Source organism: Dermochelys coriacea, chromosome 12 (assembly GCF_009764565.3).
Source record: "Dermochelys coriacea isolate rDerCor1 chromosome 12, rDerCor1.pri.v4, whole genome shotgun sequence".
Lineage (NCBI taxonomy): Eukaryota > Metazoa > Chordata > Testudines > Dermochelyidae > Dermochelys > Dermochelys coriacea.
This window is the reverse complement of record NC_050079.1, coordinates 16,008,902-16,026,511: the sequence shown is the minus strand read 5'-3', so window position 1 is coordinate 16,026,511 and position 17,610 is coordinate 16,008,902. Positions and strand designations below refer to the sequence as shown.

The window sequence follows — 17,610 nt, the reverse complement described above, 5'->3', positions numbered from 1 at the left end:
ACAGGAATGTGGTTTCAATGCAAGTCATGAAATCATATCAGCTTTAAAAAGGAAATTAAAAGTAACCCCCATCCCCAGTGAAATGATGACCACTGGTAGCTGCTGCTCCCATTGAAGTAAATTGTAAACTATCCACTGACTTCAATGGGAGCATACCCCATGGTATTAAAAGTCAGAAAATGATTGTGAATTTCTGAGCAGTCTTTGACAATGCTTTGATCATAGTTGCAGAAAAAAATAAGAGCTAATTTCTGACAGTATGGTCTTTAAATAATAGGTCCTGAAAAATTCTTTTAAAAACATTTTCTCCTTCCTTCTTTGTTCATAAGGGTTTTTTTAGTAACAAAGTCCATGATCCTGTAAATATGTAAACAGTTGCATAACTTTATTTATATGAGTGGTTCCATTTTAACTGACTATACAGATGAAACCGTGAAACTGGCTATACACAAAATATTGTCAAAAATAAACAAACTGAAAAAGAGGTTTTCCCCCCACAAATTACTTCCCATTTTAGTAAGCATCAGTGTTACTTGTAACTATGTAGTAAGTACAGCATTGTCTTACAGAAATGGGATAGTGTCCCTTTTAGCTTTCAATTTAAAAAAGTATGATAAAATAGATCAGAATCTTAACTTTTGCTGTCTGTATTTGTAAGCTGCATTCTCCATTCAAAACTGCTTTAAAAACAAATTTTGAAGTCCATGTTCTTCAATGGGAGCAAGATCACATGTTTTTGCTATTCAGTGAAATACGATCAGTGATCGTTTCTTGCACTCATTGTATATACTCTCGAACGGCAAGTTCTTTTAGGGTAAACACTTTTATTTGGTCTCTTTTTGCCTTGCTCTCTTCCAGTTTCTCTTGCAAGGATAGAAAGTCTTTGCCAAGTTCATATGCCAAAGTGATCATTGTCTCTAGCAATGGAACATAATACCTGTGCCCACCATGCATCTGTAGGCGAAGTAAAGCCTTCTCTCCATATTCATAGGCACTTGCTAGGTTCTCTAGGTCTTTGTGACACACGACTAAAGCACAGAGTGTAGGGACTATTAAAACAGGGCTGTGTTTGGTTAATTTTTCCTGCAGAGCGATGACTTGCACAAGTATTTCCAAAGCTTTGGTATATTGGCCTCCCCTCAGACAGCCATAAGCTTCCTCCATCTCTGGTCTTATTAAGAAGTCGATAAATTTTTTGGATCTCCGGACACATTTCATAGAATACAGAAATCCCAGATAGTCCCTGAAGGCTAATTTTCTCTCATTGATCATTTCCTCTGTGAAGTTTCCAGTTACGCATTTTTTGGGAAAGGTCACATCTTCTATTTCTTCATTAAAGTCTTTCAAAAGATTTTTGTGCAGTTTTTCAAAATCTGAATATCGACGCTCAATTACAGATTTGTTGCCATCAAAACTGCCTGTCTGGATGATGATGATTTTATACAACTGGCAGAAAAAAAAAGCAAGTAGCAAGAAATATTCAGTCTTGTTACATAAAACTGTAGTCTTGCTGAATGTTGACAAACATATTTTAAACTTTACTTTGGTTTTGTCTGTATTGGGATTTTGCCCTGATAGGACTGACACTGGGGCAGGTGCAAATGTAGACAAGGAAAGCCACAATTTGCACCAATGGAGTTTGTCCCTGCTTGAAAAAGCCTCCTCCAGCCCCCATTGCAAATTGCACCAATTTACATCTAATTGCGCTGATCTGAATTCTAGATGGCTGTGTGCAGCACTGGTTCTGCTACATCAGTGACTAACCATCAATATCTAGAATTAGAGCATAGTCCCAATATAAACAAGGTCTTTGAGATAGGTGTCCATTAAGTCAATAATTCCTAACCACTATTGTTTCAGATTGTTTTGACTAATACTTAGTGTTTGCATGTAGTGCTTGCATATAGGGCACCTTAGGGGCTTGATTTCCGTAAGAAGGCACTCAGCACCTTGGGGTCCTTAATTTGGTAAATTAGCAAATTGCTTGTAAAGGTTTAGAAGGAGCACTTTAAATAATTTATGGTTCATTCATGTAACTTACTCCTAAATAACACATATGGTTACTACAAACAATCATCCATAGCAAACTGAATGGATTTCCCAGGCCTAATATTGAATTTAATATATTTTTATTGGTTATAACTGTTAGAAATATTTGCATCAGATATTTCTGGGCATTATTAATGCTCTGAAGGAGGAGGAGAGAGCTGGAGGGGACATTTGGTATATGCAAAAATGAGATGGAGCAACTGCAGAGATTTTTTTTCTAAATCATTGTCCTATTATGTAAAGCCTACCACTTTATGTAAATACTGCAAGAGTGAATGCCACATTTCTAAAACAATCTGTTTGCTATCCAAGATCCTTCAGCAACCTCTAGCAGAAACACTTTTTATACAATAATTCACAATTTAATAGTATTCAAGAATAAATTTTCCTGAATTTTGCACTGACCTTGATAGCAAAATGAATTTAGTAAACATCACTCTCTCTCTCTCTCTCTCTCTCTCTCTCTCTCTCTCTCTCTCACACACACACACACACACACACACACACACCTCTCAGAGTCACAAAACAAAATTTTGATGCTACATATTCTTCAAATAGATTTCCACCCAGGGCCTAATCCAAAACCCATTGAAGTTGAAGAAGTCTCCCATTAGGCTAGATCCTCTGCCTGTATAAATCAATGTACTTCCATTGAAGTCAGTTGGGCTATGCCAATTTACACCATCTGAATGGGATTTGGATTGGGTCTAGACGTTACTCACATACAATCTCATCCTATTCCCAGTGAATTAAATGGATTTAGGCCCACAGTTTGCTTATGTCAAACTGCTCCTTTGTGGAAATGGGCATTAGATGTTACAAACCAATACTAGCATAAGAATCTCCCTCATTCTTTTATAAAATACATTCTCTGTCCTTTGATTGTAAACCTGATAAATCATCAGTTTTAGCAAGCTTCTCTCTAGCTTCTTAAGCTGAGGTGCCACTGCTCTGATCTCTTTTCATTCATTAACACTGTGACCTTTTCCTATACTCTGCCTTGCTCCCTGCTGATGATAAAGTACCTACTGGTTATGCAGATTCGTAACAACATTGCAAGAGAGCAAGAAAATTGCACAGAATGTAAAATGATAATTTAAGAACTCTGACTATCAAGGGCAGCTGAGTGAATAATTCACAACAAACAATCTGTTAGATGACTTTATCCCTTATCCCCTCTTCCCTGGTTTACAGAATGTCCATGAGCAAAGGAGGTAGTTTCCTCTAATAAAGACATTGTTCAAATTTGTGCAGCAATTTTTTTAAGGTGAAAAATTTTTAAGTAGTTATTGAGCTAACTAAGTTCTACCATCCTCACACACGCTATGTGGTACCTTTATTCCTTGAGCACTTTTATTGAAATCAGTGGGACTACTCAGGAAATCAGATATTGTTCAACCTGTGCAAGGGTAACAAATCTAACTAGAACATGTAGAGCATGTAAACCTCCTTTGAAAATATAAGGTCATACTAGGCCAGACCCCGAAACCTTTACTCACATGCTAAATAGCATCTTATTCCAAGAGGAGTCCCGCTGGGATCAATACACCAGTGTGAGTAATAATAATACATAGTTCTCAGCACTTTTCATTTGTTTACCTCACTTTACAGAGGAGGTAAATAGTAAACTGAGGCACAGAGTAACTCGCCCACAGTCATCCAGCTAGTCACCGGCAGAGCTGGGAATAGAACCCAGGTCTCCTGAGAGCTCAGCACAGCGAGTGAGAATATCAAAATATGGCCTATTGGGTTGGTTTTCCCCTCTTGACATTCAAATGTTAGATGAAAGAGCAAATTGTTTACACTAATTGGAAAATGTGATTAATAAAAACATGGGGTTTTTTAGATATGATCAATAGGGGATTTTTTCCCTTACTGTTGATAAATAGATCTGAAATGTCACAACAGTGGAAATGCATGCTCATTCACTTGCTATTGTCCCTGCCCCTCTCACTCATGCTTTAAAAAATAAATACTCTACTGCAGAACTGTGTGTGCAAGAGGATCCAGTTCAAAGCTGGTCTAGTTGTAGGATTGGAGCCTTAGGCTTTGTCTGCATATGGAAATGTTTACTTACACCAGTGCAAATTATAGGTATGTCATACTGCCACAATGTGGGGCTTACACCAGTGTAGCTTTGATGTGCTTGCACCAGTATGAATTTCCTACTCTGTGTCTTGTCTTAGTCTTAGATTTTAAACTCTCTGTGGGGAGGAACTGTCTCTTTGTTTTGTTTGTACAGCGCCTGGCACAATGGAATCCTGGTTCATGACTGGGGGTGCTTCGTGCTACAATAATACAAATAACAATAATGAAGACAAGGCCTACAAATTGCTAGCCCTGTTAATGTTTTTCCCCACACTGATGCAGTCTTTATTATGAACTGCTTGTTGAAGGGCTTTTTTAGGACAAGATTCTGCCAACCATGCTTGCTTTAAGTACTATCTTACTCTAAGAGAAGGTACTACCCAATGTGAACAAGGGTTGCAAATAGGGTTGCCAACTTTCTAGTCACATAAAACCCAACAGTGTAGCCCCTCCCCTTCCCTGAGGCCCTGCCCCCAACTCACTACATTCCGCCTCCCTCGGTGGCTTGCTCTCCCCCACCCTCACTCACTTTCACTGGGCTGGGGCAGGGGGTTGGGGTGAGGGCTCTGGGGTGGGGCCAGAAATGAGGGACTCTGGGTGTGGGAGGGGGCTTCAGGCTGGGGCAGGGAGTTGGGGCATGGGAGGGGGTGAGGACTCTGGCTGAGGGTGCAGGCTCTGGGGTGGGGCTGGGGATGAGGGGTTTGGGGTGCAGGAGGGGGCTCCAGGCTGGGGGATTGAGATTGGGAGTGTGGGAGGGGGCTGCAGGTTGAGGCAGGGGGTTGGGGTGCGGAGGGGAGGGTGAGGGCTCTGGGGTGGGGCTGGGGATGAGGGTTCTGGGTGTGGGAGGGGGCTCTGGGCTGGGGCAGGGGGTTCGTGTGTAGGAGGGGTGCAGGCTCCGGGGTAGGGCCAGGGATGGGGGGTTTGGGGTGCAGGAGGGTGCTCTGGGTTTGGGGGGGCTCAGGGCTGGGGCAGGGGTTGGGGCTCAGAATTGGGGCATGGGCTTACCTTGGGTGGCTCCTGGTCAGCGGCGCAGTGTGAGGGCTAAGGCAGGCTGCCTGCCTATCAGGAGGCTCCAAGCGCTGCTCTCGCCCCCAGGCACTGCCTCCCCCCAGCTCCCACTGGCTGGGAACTGGCCAATGGGAGTGCGGAGCCAGTATTTAGGGTGGGGGTAGCACATGGAGCCCTGTGGTCCCCCTGAGCCCCCCCGCCTAGGAGCCAGACCTGCTGGCCACTTCCGGGGTGCAGTGCAGTGCCAGAACACGACTAAGCCTGCCTTAACAGCCCAGTTGGCCATGCTGACTGGAGCTGCCAGGGTCCCTTTTTGACCGGGTGTTCCAGTCGAAAACTGGACACCTGGTCACCCTTGTTGCAAAATTTGGCCCTCAGTGAGGCTTTCAGGTAAAGACCCATGCTGTCCAGTCATCTGCAAAGTGAATGAAATTATGTTACATATTCATTTGTTAGCTTACCACATATTTAGATAAATACTGTTCTACAATTCTGGTTGATGGGATTTCAAAAAGGAGTTTGACTTGTCTACAGAGACGTTTCTCATTCCTCCAGTAGTCCTGAAGCTGCTTAGTTGTCATTGACGAGCTGGGACTTGGGGATTTACTGGTATCTAAAACAATATGTTTAATATCTCATGTTGTAGCCAGTGCATCTGGGAAGAAAATCCGTGTACATTCACCAGGAAAGTGAAGAATTGAATTTCTGATACTATATTGCATGAATAATGTGTATATCACTACCTTTAAGACTGATAATGGCTAATAAGAACATCTACTTGTGAACACTGTTGCTCCGAAATTTGAAAGAAAATAAACCGATTACACAAAATTAAACTCATCCAGTCCATTGTAAAATATGAAGGCTTGTTGGTAAAATCCTGATGACAACAACTTTGCTTGAAGAAAACATGGTGAAAAAATATCCTACAAGCATATTGTAGAGCTAAGTTGTGAATTCCCTATAGGTGAACAGGCTGCACTCTTCAGGAGTAGCCACAGGGAGGTCATGACTCACACGTGCCTCTGAGTCACACTGTTGTCTTGTTTACTTCTTGCTGGGCCAGTGCAGGGGTGGGAGGAGGCAGGGGAGAAAGGGAAGGGATACTATATGAGCTGGCTCATATCTGCAGCAAATTCTGAAACCCCCTGCACCTGCTCATGTGCTCTGGGTTGATGATTAGGGGGGTGGGGTGAAGCCAAGACTCCTTCCATACTCTGCCCTTTTTTCAGTTCCAGGTAGCCAGTGCAGGAGCAAAAAGGGAGTTCTTACTGCCCCAACTCCTTTTTGTGTACACATGGTCCAAGCTACAATCTAGACCACAGTAGCTAGGTCATAACCAAAGCCAGAATATCATTTGTTGTAAATGTAAAAATGGGATATAATAGGCTGGGAAGTTAACTTGCAGGGAAATTGGGACTAGATTTTAGCAATGAAAGATACTTCTCTGTCTTTGGAATCCAATCCTGATAATTTTGCTCAGGTGAACTATGGCACAGCAGTGTGGATAATGTGGGACACCACTACAACTGCTGTTTCATATGGGCATATCTTGACTTTCCATCACTGAAATTATTTGTCTAGACAACCTAGATCATTATGAGCAAATTAATCAGCATTGCAAACAATGGAAATGCATGGCCACAAATGGATAAAAAGAAAATCACTAAACATTTATATTTTTCACATTAAAATTGTTGGTGCCCAGAAAGTCCCTTACACAGTTGGATTTGTTTTAACCTGCTATTTAGGTTAAAATACCATTAAAACGAGTTTCACTTCCTCAGGGTTTGGCCCAGTCTTTGCTAAATGTATGGTTTTAAGAAAGGTGTGCTGTTCATGACAGCATTACAGAAAGAAACATGAATAGTCAGTTTTCTTTTAAATAAAACCCATACCTTTAAAAAATTACCAGTAAATGTATTTGCACAATTGACAGCATTGGAGTTCTTACCCATTGTACAAGTTCAGTGCAAACCTTCCCACACACCATACCACTGTGTGCCTTCATCCTGGTCTGAAGAGACTACCACTGGAATGGAAGTGGTCATTCACTTTTCATTCCTGTTCTCTCCTTGGTCTCTGTGCAACGTGATGGCAGATTTTTGTGGTGTATGTGAGAATTAAACTGAGAGCACTAATTTATTTCATTTCGGCCACCTAAGAGTCACCAGATGATAACTAACTTTGATCACTCCTGTGTAGCTTAGAACGGAATAAGTTTCTGAAGAAGACTTTTGAAAGGAAAAGTTTGTGCCTCTCTCTCTCTCTCTCTCTCTCTCTCTCTCTATGTGTGTGTGAGAGAGAGAGAGAGAGCCTGATTTGCTGTTGCATTACTCCTGTGTAGCTCCAAGTTCAGTAGAATTATGCCAATGTAAAACTGGAGTAATGCAGGAGTGAATTAAGTACACTGTTTTTAAATCATGAGACACATAGCACTGATAGCTCCATGAAAAATAAGTAGAATGAATGGCAGGGCCTAACCTGAGAGAGCAGCAGTTTCTGGGTTGTCATTGTTCCCTTGAAATGAAATTTCAGCTTTGGTTTCATTTTGTTCTTCATCTGACTGAGCGGCTGCAGAACACATAGTTATGTCTGTTACAGGCTCCCACTGACCTCCTTCTGCAGTGTGGTGCTGGTCTCTGTCCATTGCAAAGCTGTCGCTGGAGGAATACAAAATCATGCACTTCTCATCATCAGATATATTAAGAGCTTTAAAAGTCTCCCAAAGTCCATTCTAGACAATTGTTTATTTCATTGAGTTAGGGCTTGATCTGACTCCCACTGAGATAAATAAAAAGTAAGTGGGCCGAAGCTTACAGAGTTGCGAATTCCTCAACACCTCTGTGCTTTGACACAAAGTTAAAGAAACAGACATTGTATACAAATATCCATAAGGGATAGCAATAAAGGAATGCTGCAGCTGCCAGTAAGATTGCTGGTACCTACATGGTCATTTTGTCAGCTATTAAGATCAGACAAACAAAAGCAAGAATTTATGCCAAATAATATGTGTATTTAAGGTGAAATCCTGAATTGGATGTCAATCAGATGTTTGCCGTTGGGCCCACGATTTCACCTCTTGTATTTTGCCTCAAAGTTTTCTGGACTTGGCCACAGATTAGTTGTTGAGGGGAACAAATTCTGGAAGCCCTTAAGTGAGAGAGCCAAACTGCTGGAGAGTTTACCCCCCAAGATTTAACAGTCTAGCTGCATAGGCAGTAGCTCAGGCTAGCTGCCCGAGTACATTCAATCACATCTGAGAGCTTAGGTATCTGGGCAAGCTGCTGCCTTGCCACCACAGCAACACGGCTGGTTTTTAGCATGCTAGCTCAGTCAGTCCGTGTGAATGTCGACCCAAACTGGAAGTTACACCTCCTGCTGCATTGGAGATGAACCCCTGAATCTGTCAATGGCTAGGCAGGTGAATTACTAAGTTTTCTATTTATTATGTAATAGCATGTTCCTCCTATCCCCATTGCTTGTCTGTTTCAGCTACTTGCTGTGTCTTGTCATAGTCTAGATTTGTAAACTTTCTGGCATGGGGCTTGGGTTTTGTGTGTGTGTGTGTTTTAAACTATACGTTTGTATAGAGCTTATTATAATAGGGCCCTAGCTCCTATATGGCAGTACTGCAATACAGCTTCCTAATTGGGACCTATAGGCACTACTATAATATAAATAATTATTTATAATATCATTGTGAAGAAAGGGTTTTAAAAACTTGTAACAACTTTGTCAATGATTTGTGTTTAATCAGTTATGTGAGATGAACTTTTTTGTTCACAGTTTGGCGAAAAAAGAAGGAAAGACAAATAATATAGGTTACTTTAAAAAGTCACGGCTCCCATTCCTGCAGTAAAACAAAATATTAATGAAAGATGTTATTAAGAGTGAACTGCTGCAGTATGTTAAGGAAGTGGGAGCTACTCAAGACTGCTTGGTTCTCACTTCTGCATCATTTAAGGATCTTTGTGTACAATCATGCAAGGTTGTACTTAGAGGTGGGGGAATTCCTTCCTGGCCTCTCTTGCAGTCTATTGTGTCAGTAGACATTTACAAGATTGCAAAAGCACTTACTTTAACCCCTCCCTGACAGTAAGGCGGAGCAGAATTGAAGAGAATGCAGCTTCCCCAGCTCTACTGAAAGTGCAGAGGGAGAACTGCCTCTGCTCCCTGGCTTGGGCAAGCAGCATTCCACAAAACTCTCCCTTCTCCTTGGCAGGGACCTGATTCCAAGTCCATTGGCTTAAAAAAGTTTTGGATCAAGCCCCTGATGCAGTGAGAGGTGCAGTCACAAAAGTGAAATACCTGCAAACTGCATGGAAATTTAAAAAAAAACACCATAATAGAGGCTCAAACTAAATGTATACTCCAAGTTAAAAACCATAGTAAGAGGATAAAAAAAAGTGCCAGCAGCGCTAAATAACAAAGTATAAAAGAAGTGATTAGAGGCAAAAAGGCATCTTTTAAAAACTGTAAGTAAAATCCTACTGAGAAAAAAAGAAAGGTGCACAAACTCTGGCAAGTCAAGTGTAAAGGTATAATTAGGCAGGTCAAACAGAATTTGAAGAGCAACTAGCCAAAGACTCAAAAACTAACAGCAATTTTTTTTAAGTACATCAGAAGCAGGAAGCCTGCCAAACAACCAGTGGGGCCACTGGATGATTGAAATGCTAAAGGAGCACCCAAGGAAGATAAGGCCATTGTGGAGAAGCTAAATAAATTCTTTGCATTGGTCTTCACTGCAGAGAGCATAAGGGAGATTCCCACAACAAAGCCATTATTTTTAAGTGATAAATTTTTAAGTGAGGAACTGTCCCAGATTGAGATGTCAACAGGGGATATTTTGGAACAAACATATAAATTAAACAGTAATAAGTCACCAGGACCAGATGGTATTCACCCAAGAGTTCTGAAGTTCAAATATGAATTGCAGAACTACTAAATGTAGTATGAAACCTATCATTTAAATCAGCTTCTGTACCAGATGACTGGAGGATAGCTAATGTGATGCCAATTTTTTAAAAAGGCTCTAGAGAGGATCCTGGCAATTACAGTTTGGTAAGTCTGACTTCAGTACTGGGCAAACTGATTGAAAGTATAGTAAAGAACAGAATTATCAGATACATAGATGAACATGATTTGTTGGAGAACAGTCAACACGGCTTTTGTAAAGGGAAATCATGCTTCACCAATCTATTAGAATTCTTTGAGGGGGTCAACAAACATGGACAAGGATGATCAGGTGGAGATAGTATACTTGGATTTCAGAAAACCTTTGACAAGGTCCCTCACCAAAGGCTATTAAGCAAAGTAAGCCGATAAGAGGGAAGGTCTTTTCATGGATCAGTAAATGGTTAAAACACAGAAAACAAAGGGTAGGAATAAATGGCCAGTTTTCAGAATGGAGAGAAGTAAATAGTGGTGTCTCCCAGGGTTCTGCATGGGAACCAGTGCTGTTCAACATATTCATAAATGATCTGAAAAAAGGGATAAACAGTGAGGTGACAAAATCTGAAGATAATACAAAATTATTCAATATAGTTAAGCCCAAAGCAAAATGAGAAGAGTTACAAAGATATCTTACAAAACTGGGTGACTGGGCAACAAAATGGCAGACGAAATTCAATGTTGATAAATGCAAAGTAATGCACATTGGAAAACATAATCTCAACTATACATACAAAATGATGGGGTCTAAATTAGCTGTTATCACCCAAGAAAGAGATATTGGAGTCACTATGAATAGTACACTGAAAACAACTGCTCAATGTGCAGCGGCAATCAAAAAAGCTAACAGAATATTAGGAACCTGTAGGAAAGGAAAGACAGAAATATCATAATGCCACTCTATAAATCCATGGTATGTCCACACCTTGAACACTGCGTGCAGTTTGGGTCAAAAAAGATATATTAGAATTGGAAAAGGTACAGAGAAGGGCAGCAAAAATGATTAAGGGGGTAGAACAGCTTCCATATGAGGAGAGATTAAAAAGACTGGGACTTTTCAGCTTGGAAAAGAGACAACTAAGAGGGCATAGGATAGATGACTATAAAGTCATGAACGGTGTGGAGAAAGTGAATATAGAAAAGTTATTTACCCCTTCACATAACACAAGAACCAGGACTCACCCAATTAATAGACAGCAGGTTTAAAACAAACAAAAGCAAGTTTTTCTTCACACAATGCACAATCAACCTCCTTGCCAGAAGATGTTGTGAAGGCCAAAACTATAACAGGGTTCAAAAAATAACTAAATAAATTCATGGAGGATAGGTCCATCAATGGCAATTAGCCAAGATGGGCAGGGATGCAACCTCATGCTATGAATGTCCCTAGCCGGTTTGCCAAAAGCTGGGACTAAATGACAGGGGATGAATCACTCAATGACTGTCTGTTCTGTTCATTCCCTCTGAAGCACTTGGCATTGGCCACTGTTTGGAAGACAGGATATTGGGCTAGGTGGATCAATGGTCAGATCAGTATGGCCATTCTTATGTTCTATGAATGTTTTCACTGCTCTTTCAGTCTTTGTCAACCACTGCTCATTGCACATTCAGAATAGCCAGTTATTTAATGTTCAGTTAGTCAACCAGTTTGATTTATTACATTGAAATTCCAGAGAAACAAGTTAATTTTATAGACTATATACTTGAAAAACCTTACTTTTTAAAAATGGGAATGTGACAATAAGAATCACAAAAAAGCAGATTAAATTATAAAACTTACCTTAAAAACCTGTAAACTAAAAATGGCTGATCAAATTTAAACTAGATGTTCCTCCTGAGCTGCAAATTTATATGATGAGATACAGCAGAGTGATATTTATGTTCAAGATATAAACCTCTGAAAACATAATTGTATAATGGAAATGCTGACATGCTCATAAATATAATGGTTCTAAAGGTGCCACCCTGGTGATTCAATAGGCCCAAACTTCATTGTTCATTGTATTCAAAAGTATAGTACTACATATATATATGAAGGAATAGTCTATCATTGTAACATACAAAAATTAATCTAAACTATTTTAAGTAATCATTAAACTACTATTTACCTTAACATCTAAAAGCACAATGAAGTGAAATCTGCACTACCATGCACAAAGTGAGTCTGTTGCTTTGAACAGGTTGTTTCATGGTAATATTTATACTGAAAAATACCATTCAAAGTTATTTAATTGAATGCTTATTAATATTATAAAATATAACACACAAAATACAGACCTTTGATCTTCTGAAGAGTTTTCAAGGGTGATGAGATTGCAATGGGAGCCTTGCTTTTTATTTTCAAAACGTAGAAAAACATGTCTGTTGTCTTGCAGCAGACAAGTTTTTTTATTTTTACAAAAAGGAAGGAGGAAGTCTTGCTTAAATCTGACTTCCTCATCCAGTTGATTTGTTGCTTTAGTGGGTGGTTACCTCAAAATGAAAGTGGCTATCTGCCTTAAGTCGTTTTTCATACAGTTTACAAGCAGGATAAACCTAATCCCGTTCCCATTGTTATATTCTTTTTTTTTTTTTAAACAACACTGCAAGTTACAGATAATGCCAACTTTAACTTGGATTATTTTGGTTTCTTTCACAAATCTAACTCTTTTAAAGTTAGATGGATATGTATTTGCTTACATTGTGAACAGACAACCATGGGTGAAATCATTGACTTCAATGGAGACAGGATTTCACTCACGATGATAATACACAGCTATATATATATAATTTTAAATCTGCCAGTTTATGTGTAGCCATATTATTTTATGGTTCTCAATGGTCTGAATATTCTTTGGTCTTGCTAAAGGAAAGTGGCAAAGAATCTCTTTCAGCATTTTAAATCCTATATGCTCAGTTATTTCAAGAGAAGGAACTCCAAATATAATACCCTGCAGAAATATAAGCACATTGTTATTACCAGCATTGTTCACTGACTATAAAATAATTTTTCAAACTTTGACTTGATTACTAAAACCTGTCAAAATGATAATTAGCAATCTCATAAAATTAACAACAATAAAATTGGCATATCAATGAAACTCTGAATATCAACATAATACATATGTAATAATATATGTCTCTTTATATCCCCAGTTTCATTTAAATAATCAAATGAAGCATGAGAAATGGATTTAAGAGCACAAAAATAGATTATACAGGTTCTCTCTAAATGTGAATTTTTTTTAAAGTTTAATCAATTTAGCTGTTTGGGAGTACAAGGGGGAGAATCCTTTTCTTATTGTAAAAGAAATATAATTCTTGCAATCTGTATTGAATGGTATGATGAGTGTTCTGGTGAAAAATTGGTTTGATTTTTCACATGCACAACAATAATGCAATTTTAATAGTGGTAGCACACATTCTGAGGGAAGAAAAGATTTTCTAAAAGGTTAATTTAGCTGACTACTTAAAAATTATGGAAAGTTAGTAGTGATTAATGCCTGGATCCACATGCACTGGCTCATCATCATGCATTTTGTAAGAAAAACTTCCATTCACTTAATTTGTCTGGCATATACAGATTAATGCACACTAGTAAAAGATGAAAAGGTGTACCTAGGGCTATAGAAATAATTGTGATGTTATATTGTATTATTGGCAAATGGTATGTTTCTAGTCCTAGAAGCACATAAAAATAGCGTCCCTAGGAGATGTCAGGACTGTATTGCGCAGTTCAGCTTGCTGGAAGGAATGTGGTATTCATTTTAGGGAGAAAAACCTGACAGTTCCAGTGAGGGAGGCTTGGAGGTATCAGTTACTATGTTGACTGCTGTATTCAAGCATGTGCACATCAGAGATCATGTTATTCATAGATTATAAGGCCCAAAGGCCCACTGTGGTCATGTAGTCTGACCTCTAGTGTAACACAGGCCACAGGGCTTTCCTGAACTAATCCTGTTTGAATTAAAGCATATCTTTGAGAAAAAATCTAGTCTTGATTTAAACTTTCCAGTGATGGAAAATCCATCCCAACCCTTAGTAAGTTGTTTCAATGGAAAATTGCCCTCACTGTTAAAAAAAAAAAAATCTGTTCCATATTCTGCTATTGTCCACTGGGGATAGTAATAACAAAAATCTTATTTGGACATCTGACTACATTTGTCCATTCAGATTCAAATTGATAAAAATATTTAAATATAGAATACAAAGTGCAGTGAGTGCCAGCTTGTCTCAGACAAGTCTCAGACAAGCAGCTTATACATTTTGTGAAGACACTAGTTTTCTGAAAATGTTATCTTCCTGTAATGAGCATAGCAAGTTAAACATTGTGCTAATATTTTGAGGATCCTGACATGCTAATTATCCTGTTTACTGGAGCCATGTCCATGTCTCAGTCAATTCATGGCTGTGATATTTGTATTACCAAACAGTACTCCATTCCCTTTCTTAGCAAACATGACTTGAGTGTCCTGATATGCCCATTGTTTTTTTTTTTCCTTTTATGGCTCAAACTGTGTAACTAATCCTTGTTTATCAACATCATGATTCATTAGACACTGAGTGTTAGAAAAATCAAGATGAGGCAGAAATGCCTAACGCATTTATCTGAAGCCCTTTTAAAATCACATTACTGATATCTAAATAGTGTGCTACTGTCATCTTACATGTTTCCCCCAGAAATCTGCCTTTTTTTTTTTAATGCAGCAGGATATCTGACGAAACAGAAAAGTTCAGCTGCTGTACTTGATGTAATTCATGAAATTGTGACTAGTGTGTGTCAAACTACAATGCCAGTACAGCACAAAAAATGACTTCATATTAACTTGTATAATGTTTAAATGTATAATATTGTTTAATTTGAAACTGAGATTTCTTTTGCTTAGTTAATAGTGTAAAAGAAACAGTGTAGTCTGCTTCCTTTTATCAAGAATAGGATTCTTTATTTACACACCTTGATGGAAAGTGTGTTCTTGTGTCAATGTTAAAACAAAGGCAGGGCCTTTAAAGTGGGATTAATTTAATAATGTACTCACTTTAAGGCCCACTTACACTGCCAGGGTGATAATAAAGGGGCCTTAATGTTCTGTAAAATAACAATCAGGCGCCTTGTTCCTTCTGTGATTTTTTCATAAAAGTACAGCTAAAATTCATGATCTTTAAATCTGTGTGATAGAAGTCATTAAATTTAGCTTGAAAAGTGAGGCTATTCTATATACAGAAAGTAGATTTGTTAAATGAAATAATGTAGTCATTTCCCTCCCAAAATATCTGAAAGGATCAATCCATAATGTAGGTGGACTGCAAATTTATTTTCAAAATATTCAATTTGTTTTTGAATTACTGAAGTACAGATGGGAAAGGCAATCACTCCTAATATTTTAGATGGTTCATTCTTATAACTTTAACAAACAATCCAATTTTATTTTCAAATGTGATTAAGATATACTCGGATTAAGATTTATATGCCAGATTCCCAGTATAATGTATTTATTGGCAAGTTATAAACCCCATGAAATCTGGGATAATAGGATTTATAATGGACATACTGACGCATTCTATAGCAACACTAAGGGAGCCCTAATAATGAAGGAAAATGCTGTTGCTTTGTATAGATAGCCATCTTGAGCATTAACAGAGTATAATTTGGTGTTATTATGTGCTTTTAGCTTGCAAAATGAAGGAAACATACTGCACAAATCTTATTATTTTTTCAGCACTGTCTATTTTTGATAAAGTAAATATGACTTTAAAGTGCAATTTTACTCTAAAAAGTGACTGTAAAATGATACTGTGCTGAGGTTGTATATTCATTGTGTCTCACTAATTACATAACAAATTTTATCCATTTGTAAGGAAAACATATTTTTCCTTATAAGCAGTCAACCCATCTCACCTTGGAGTCTGACATTCAGACTGAATCTAGTCCATTTCACACATCATCACAATAACAGAGGGTCCTTACTTGTGCCCTCTCTCCATTTTACCTAAAGGTGGGCATTTTTCAGTCCATAACTTTTACCACAGTTATGTTCTCAAGCCGTGATTCTGGCTGCAGCTGAGCTTTCTGTTGCTTGTGTGTTAATTTTGCATCTACTGGGTTCTGGAGACCTCTGCGGACCAGAACAGTAAGTACTCAGTATAAACTAGGACAGCCCCAAGGATTTTTTTAAATTAATGTTGTGTTGCAACAATTGCTAAATTACATTAAAAAACACATTAAAAGAACATTAAGGATGCAAAGTCAAGCTCTGAAAAATAAGGAAATACCAGATTTAATGTTGCCTGTGAAATCTTAATTTGAACTCCTTCTGCATGTGCATTATGATACAGTCTTTAATTACAGCTTTCTATGCTTATTGGGAGCTCACTGCTGGAAGCACAAGCCTCAGAGAGGACAAATGTTTTATATGATTTAAAGGAAAACAATTATTTAAGTCACCAGTTGAAAACAGTCTTATATGCCTAAAAGGATGAACCATAAATTTGCCTAAAAATAAATGCCATGGTCCAGAAACCCAAAATAAATAATGAATGAGAGAAAATATTTGCTTATATATATATATACACACACACACACATAAATAAAAAGAGGGTCAGTTAAACAGCTGCTAAATTTGGATTTTAATACCTTCATGGATATGGTAATCTTATTTTGTACTACTACTTTTCACTTTCCTAAGAGTCTGAAACATTTTTAAACTGGATATTAAGATTAGAAGAAGTTTAATGTTCACACAAAGATGTGTGTAAGTAACTGTGCCATAAAGTCTTCATTACTGAGTATCCCATGAAGCACTACTTAAAATAATTATCCTCTGAGTTCTGACTGACAATGCTATAGATTGCAGAAAAGTTTAATTTCATATTTGTATTAATTTAAATAGTATTATAATAGTGTTATTATAATGACTGACTGGCATTGACTTCTAAAGGGAACATTAGTGGTTAATTGAAAGCATGCAGTTAACTGTTAACAAGGAAAATTTTTGACTGGAAAACCCTTTTGCTATAAAGCATTGAAAATTCTGCTCAAGACTTCTTTTTAAAAGTGCTGTATGTCTTTGAAGTAGCAAATGTGCTAACTGATGCAAGAGTGGCTGTGAATTTACTTAATAGAAGAAAAAATTACAAGATATCAAGTGGATTTATTTAACTAATGTACAGGTGCCAAATAATGTATTGACCACACATATGCTGTATAATTAAAATGTTATCCTGTCAAAATATTTTGTCAGGGCCCAATTCAAAACTCACTGAATTCAATAGGAGTCTTTCCAATGATCTTCGATTCAGGCTCTTAAATCCCCAGTTATGCTGACTGTAGGCAATCTAGCATATAATATTAATTGGATTCTTCGCAAGAATAACAAATGATTTAACAAAACACCCTTAGCTTTTTTCTACTACGTAAAACTGATGTAGCAACTGACATTTTGTGCATTGCAACATATTGTCTAGTTAATTAATAAAAATAAACTTTCTTCTTCTATCAATGTGTAAATGAACATTGTGCATCGCCTCCAGTTTGGA

General features: G+C 38.2%; 1 protein-coding gene across 2 annotated transcripts; it reads right to left on the bottom strand.

Moving 5' to 3' along the window:
• Positions 1-364: 364 nt before the first annotated feature.
• SNX20 (sorting nexin 20) lies at positions 365-12,512 on the bottom strand. Of its 2 annotated transcripts, none has more exons than XM_038368935.2 (4): positions 12,376-12,512; positions 7,630-7,808; positions 5,607-5,758; positions 365-1,446 (listed from the first exon to the last, which is right to left on the bottom strand). In XM_038368935.2, exons 2-4 carry the CDS (start codon positions 7,793-7,795, stop codon positions 778-780), a joined length of 987 nt encoding a protein of 328 aa, XP_038224863.1. In that variant the 5' UTR covers positions 7,796-7,808; positions 12,376-12,512; the 3' UTR covers positions 365-777. The 2 variants fall into 2 exon arrangements, with proteins under 2 accessions (XP_038224863.1, XP_043350897.1); XM_043494962.1 differs by having other exon boundaries at positions 7,630-7,802.
• Positions 12,513-17,610: the final 5,098 nt, after the last annotated feature.

What these genes read in the sequence shown, in the direction of transcription:
- SNX20 (XM_038368935.2), bottom strand. Translation starts at nt 7,795, where the DNA reads ATGGACAGAGACCAGCACCACACTGCAGAAGGAGGTCAGTGGGAGCCT. An exon ending in AGAAACTGCTGCTCTCTCAG is followed by an intron (nt 5,759 to 7,629) that starts GTTAGGCCCTGC and finishes ATATTGTTTTAG; the next exon opens with ATACCAGTAAATCCCCAAGT. An exon ending in AGTATTTATCTAAATATGTG is followed by an intron (nt 1,447 to 5,606) that starts GTAAGCTAACAA and finishes TTTTTCTGCCAG; the next exon opens with TTGTATAAAATCATCATCAT.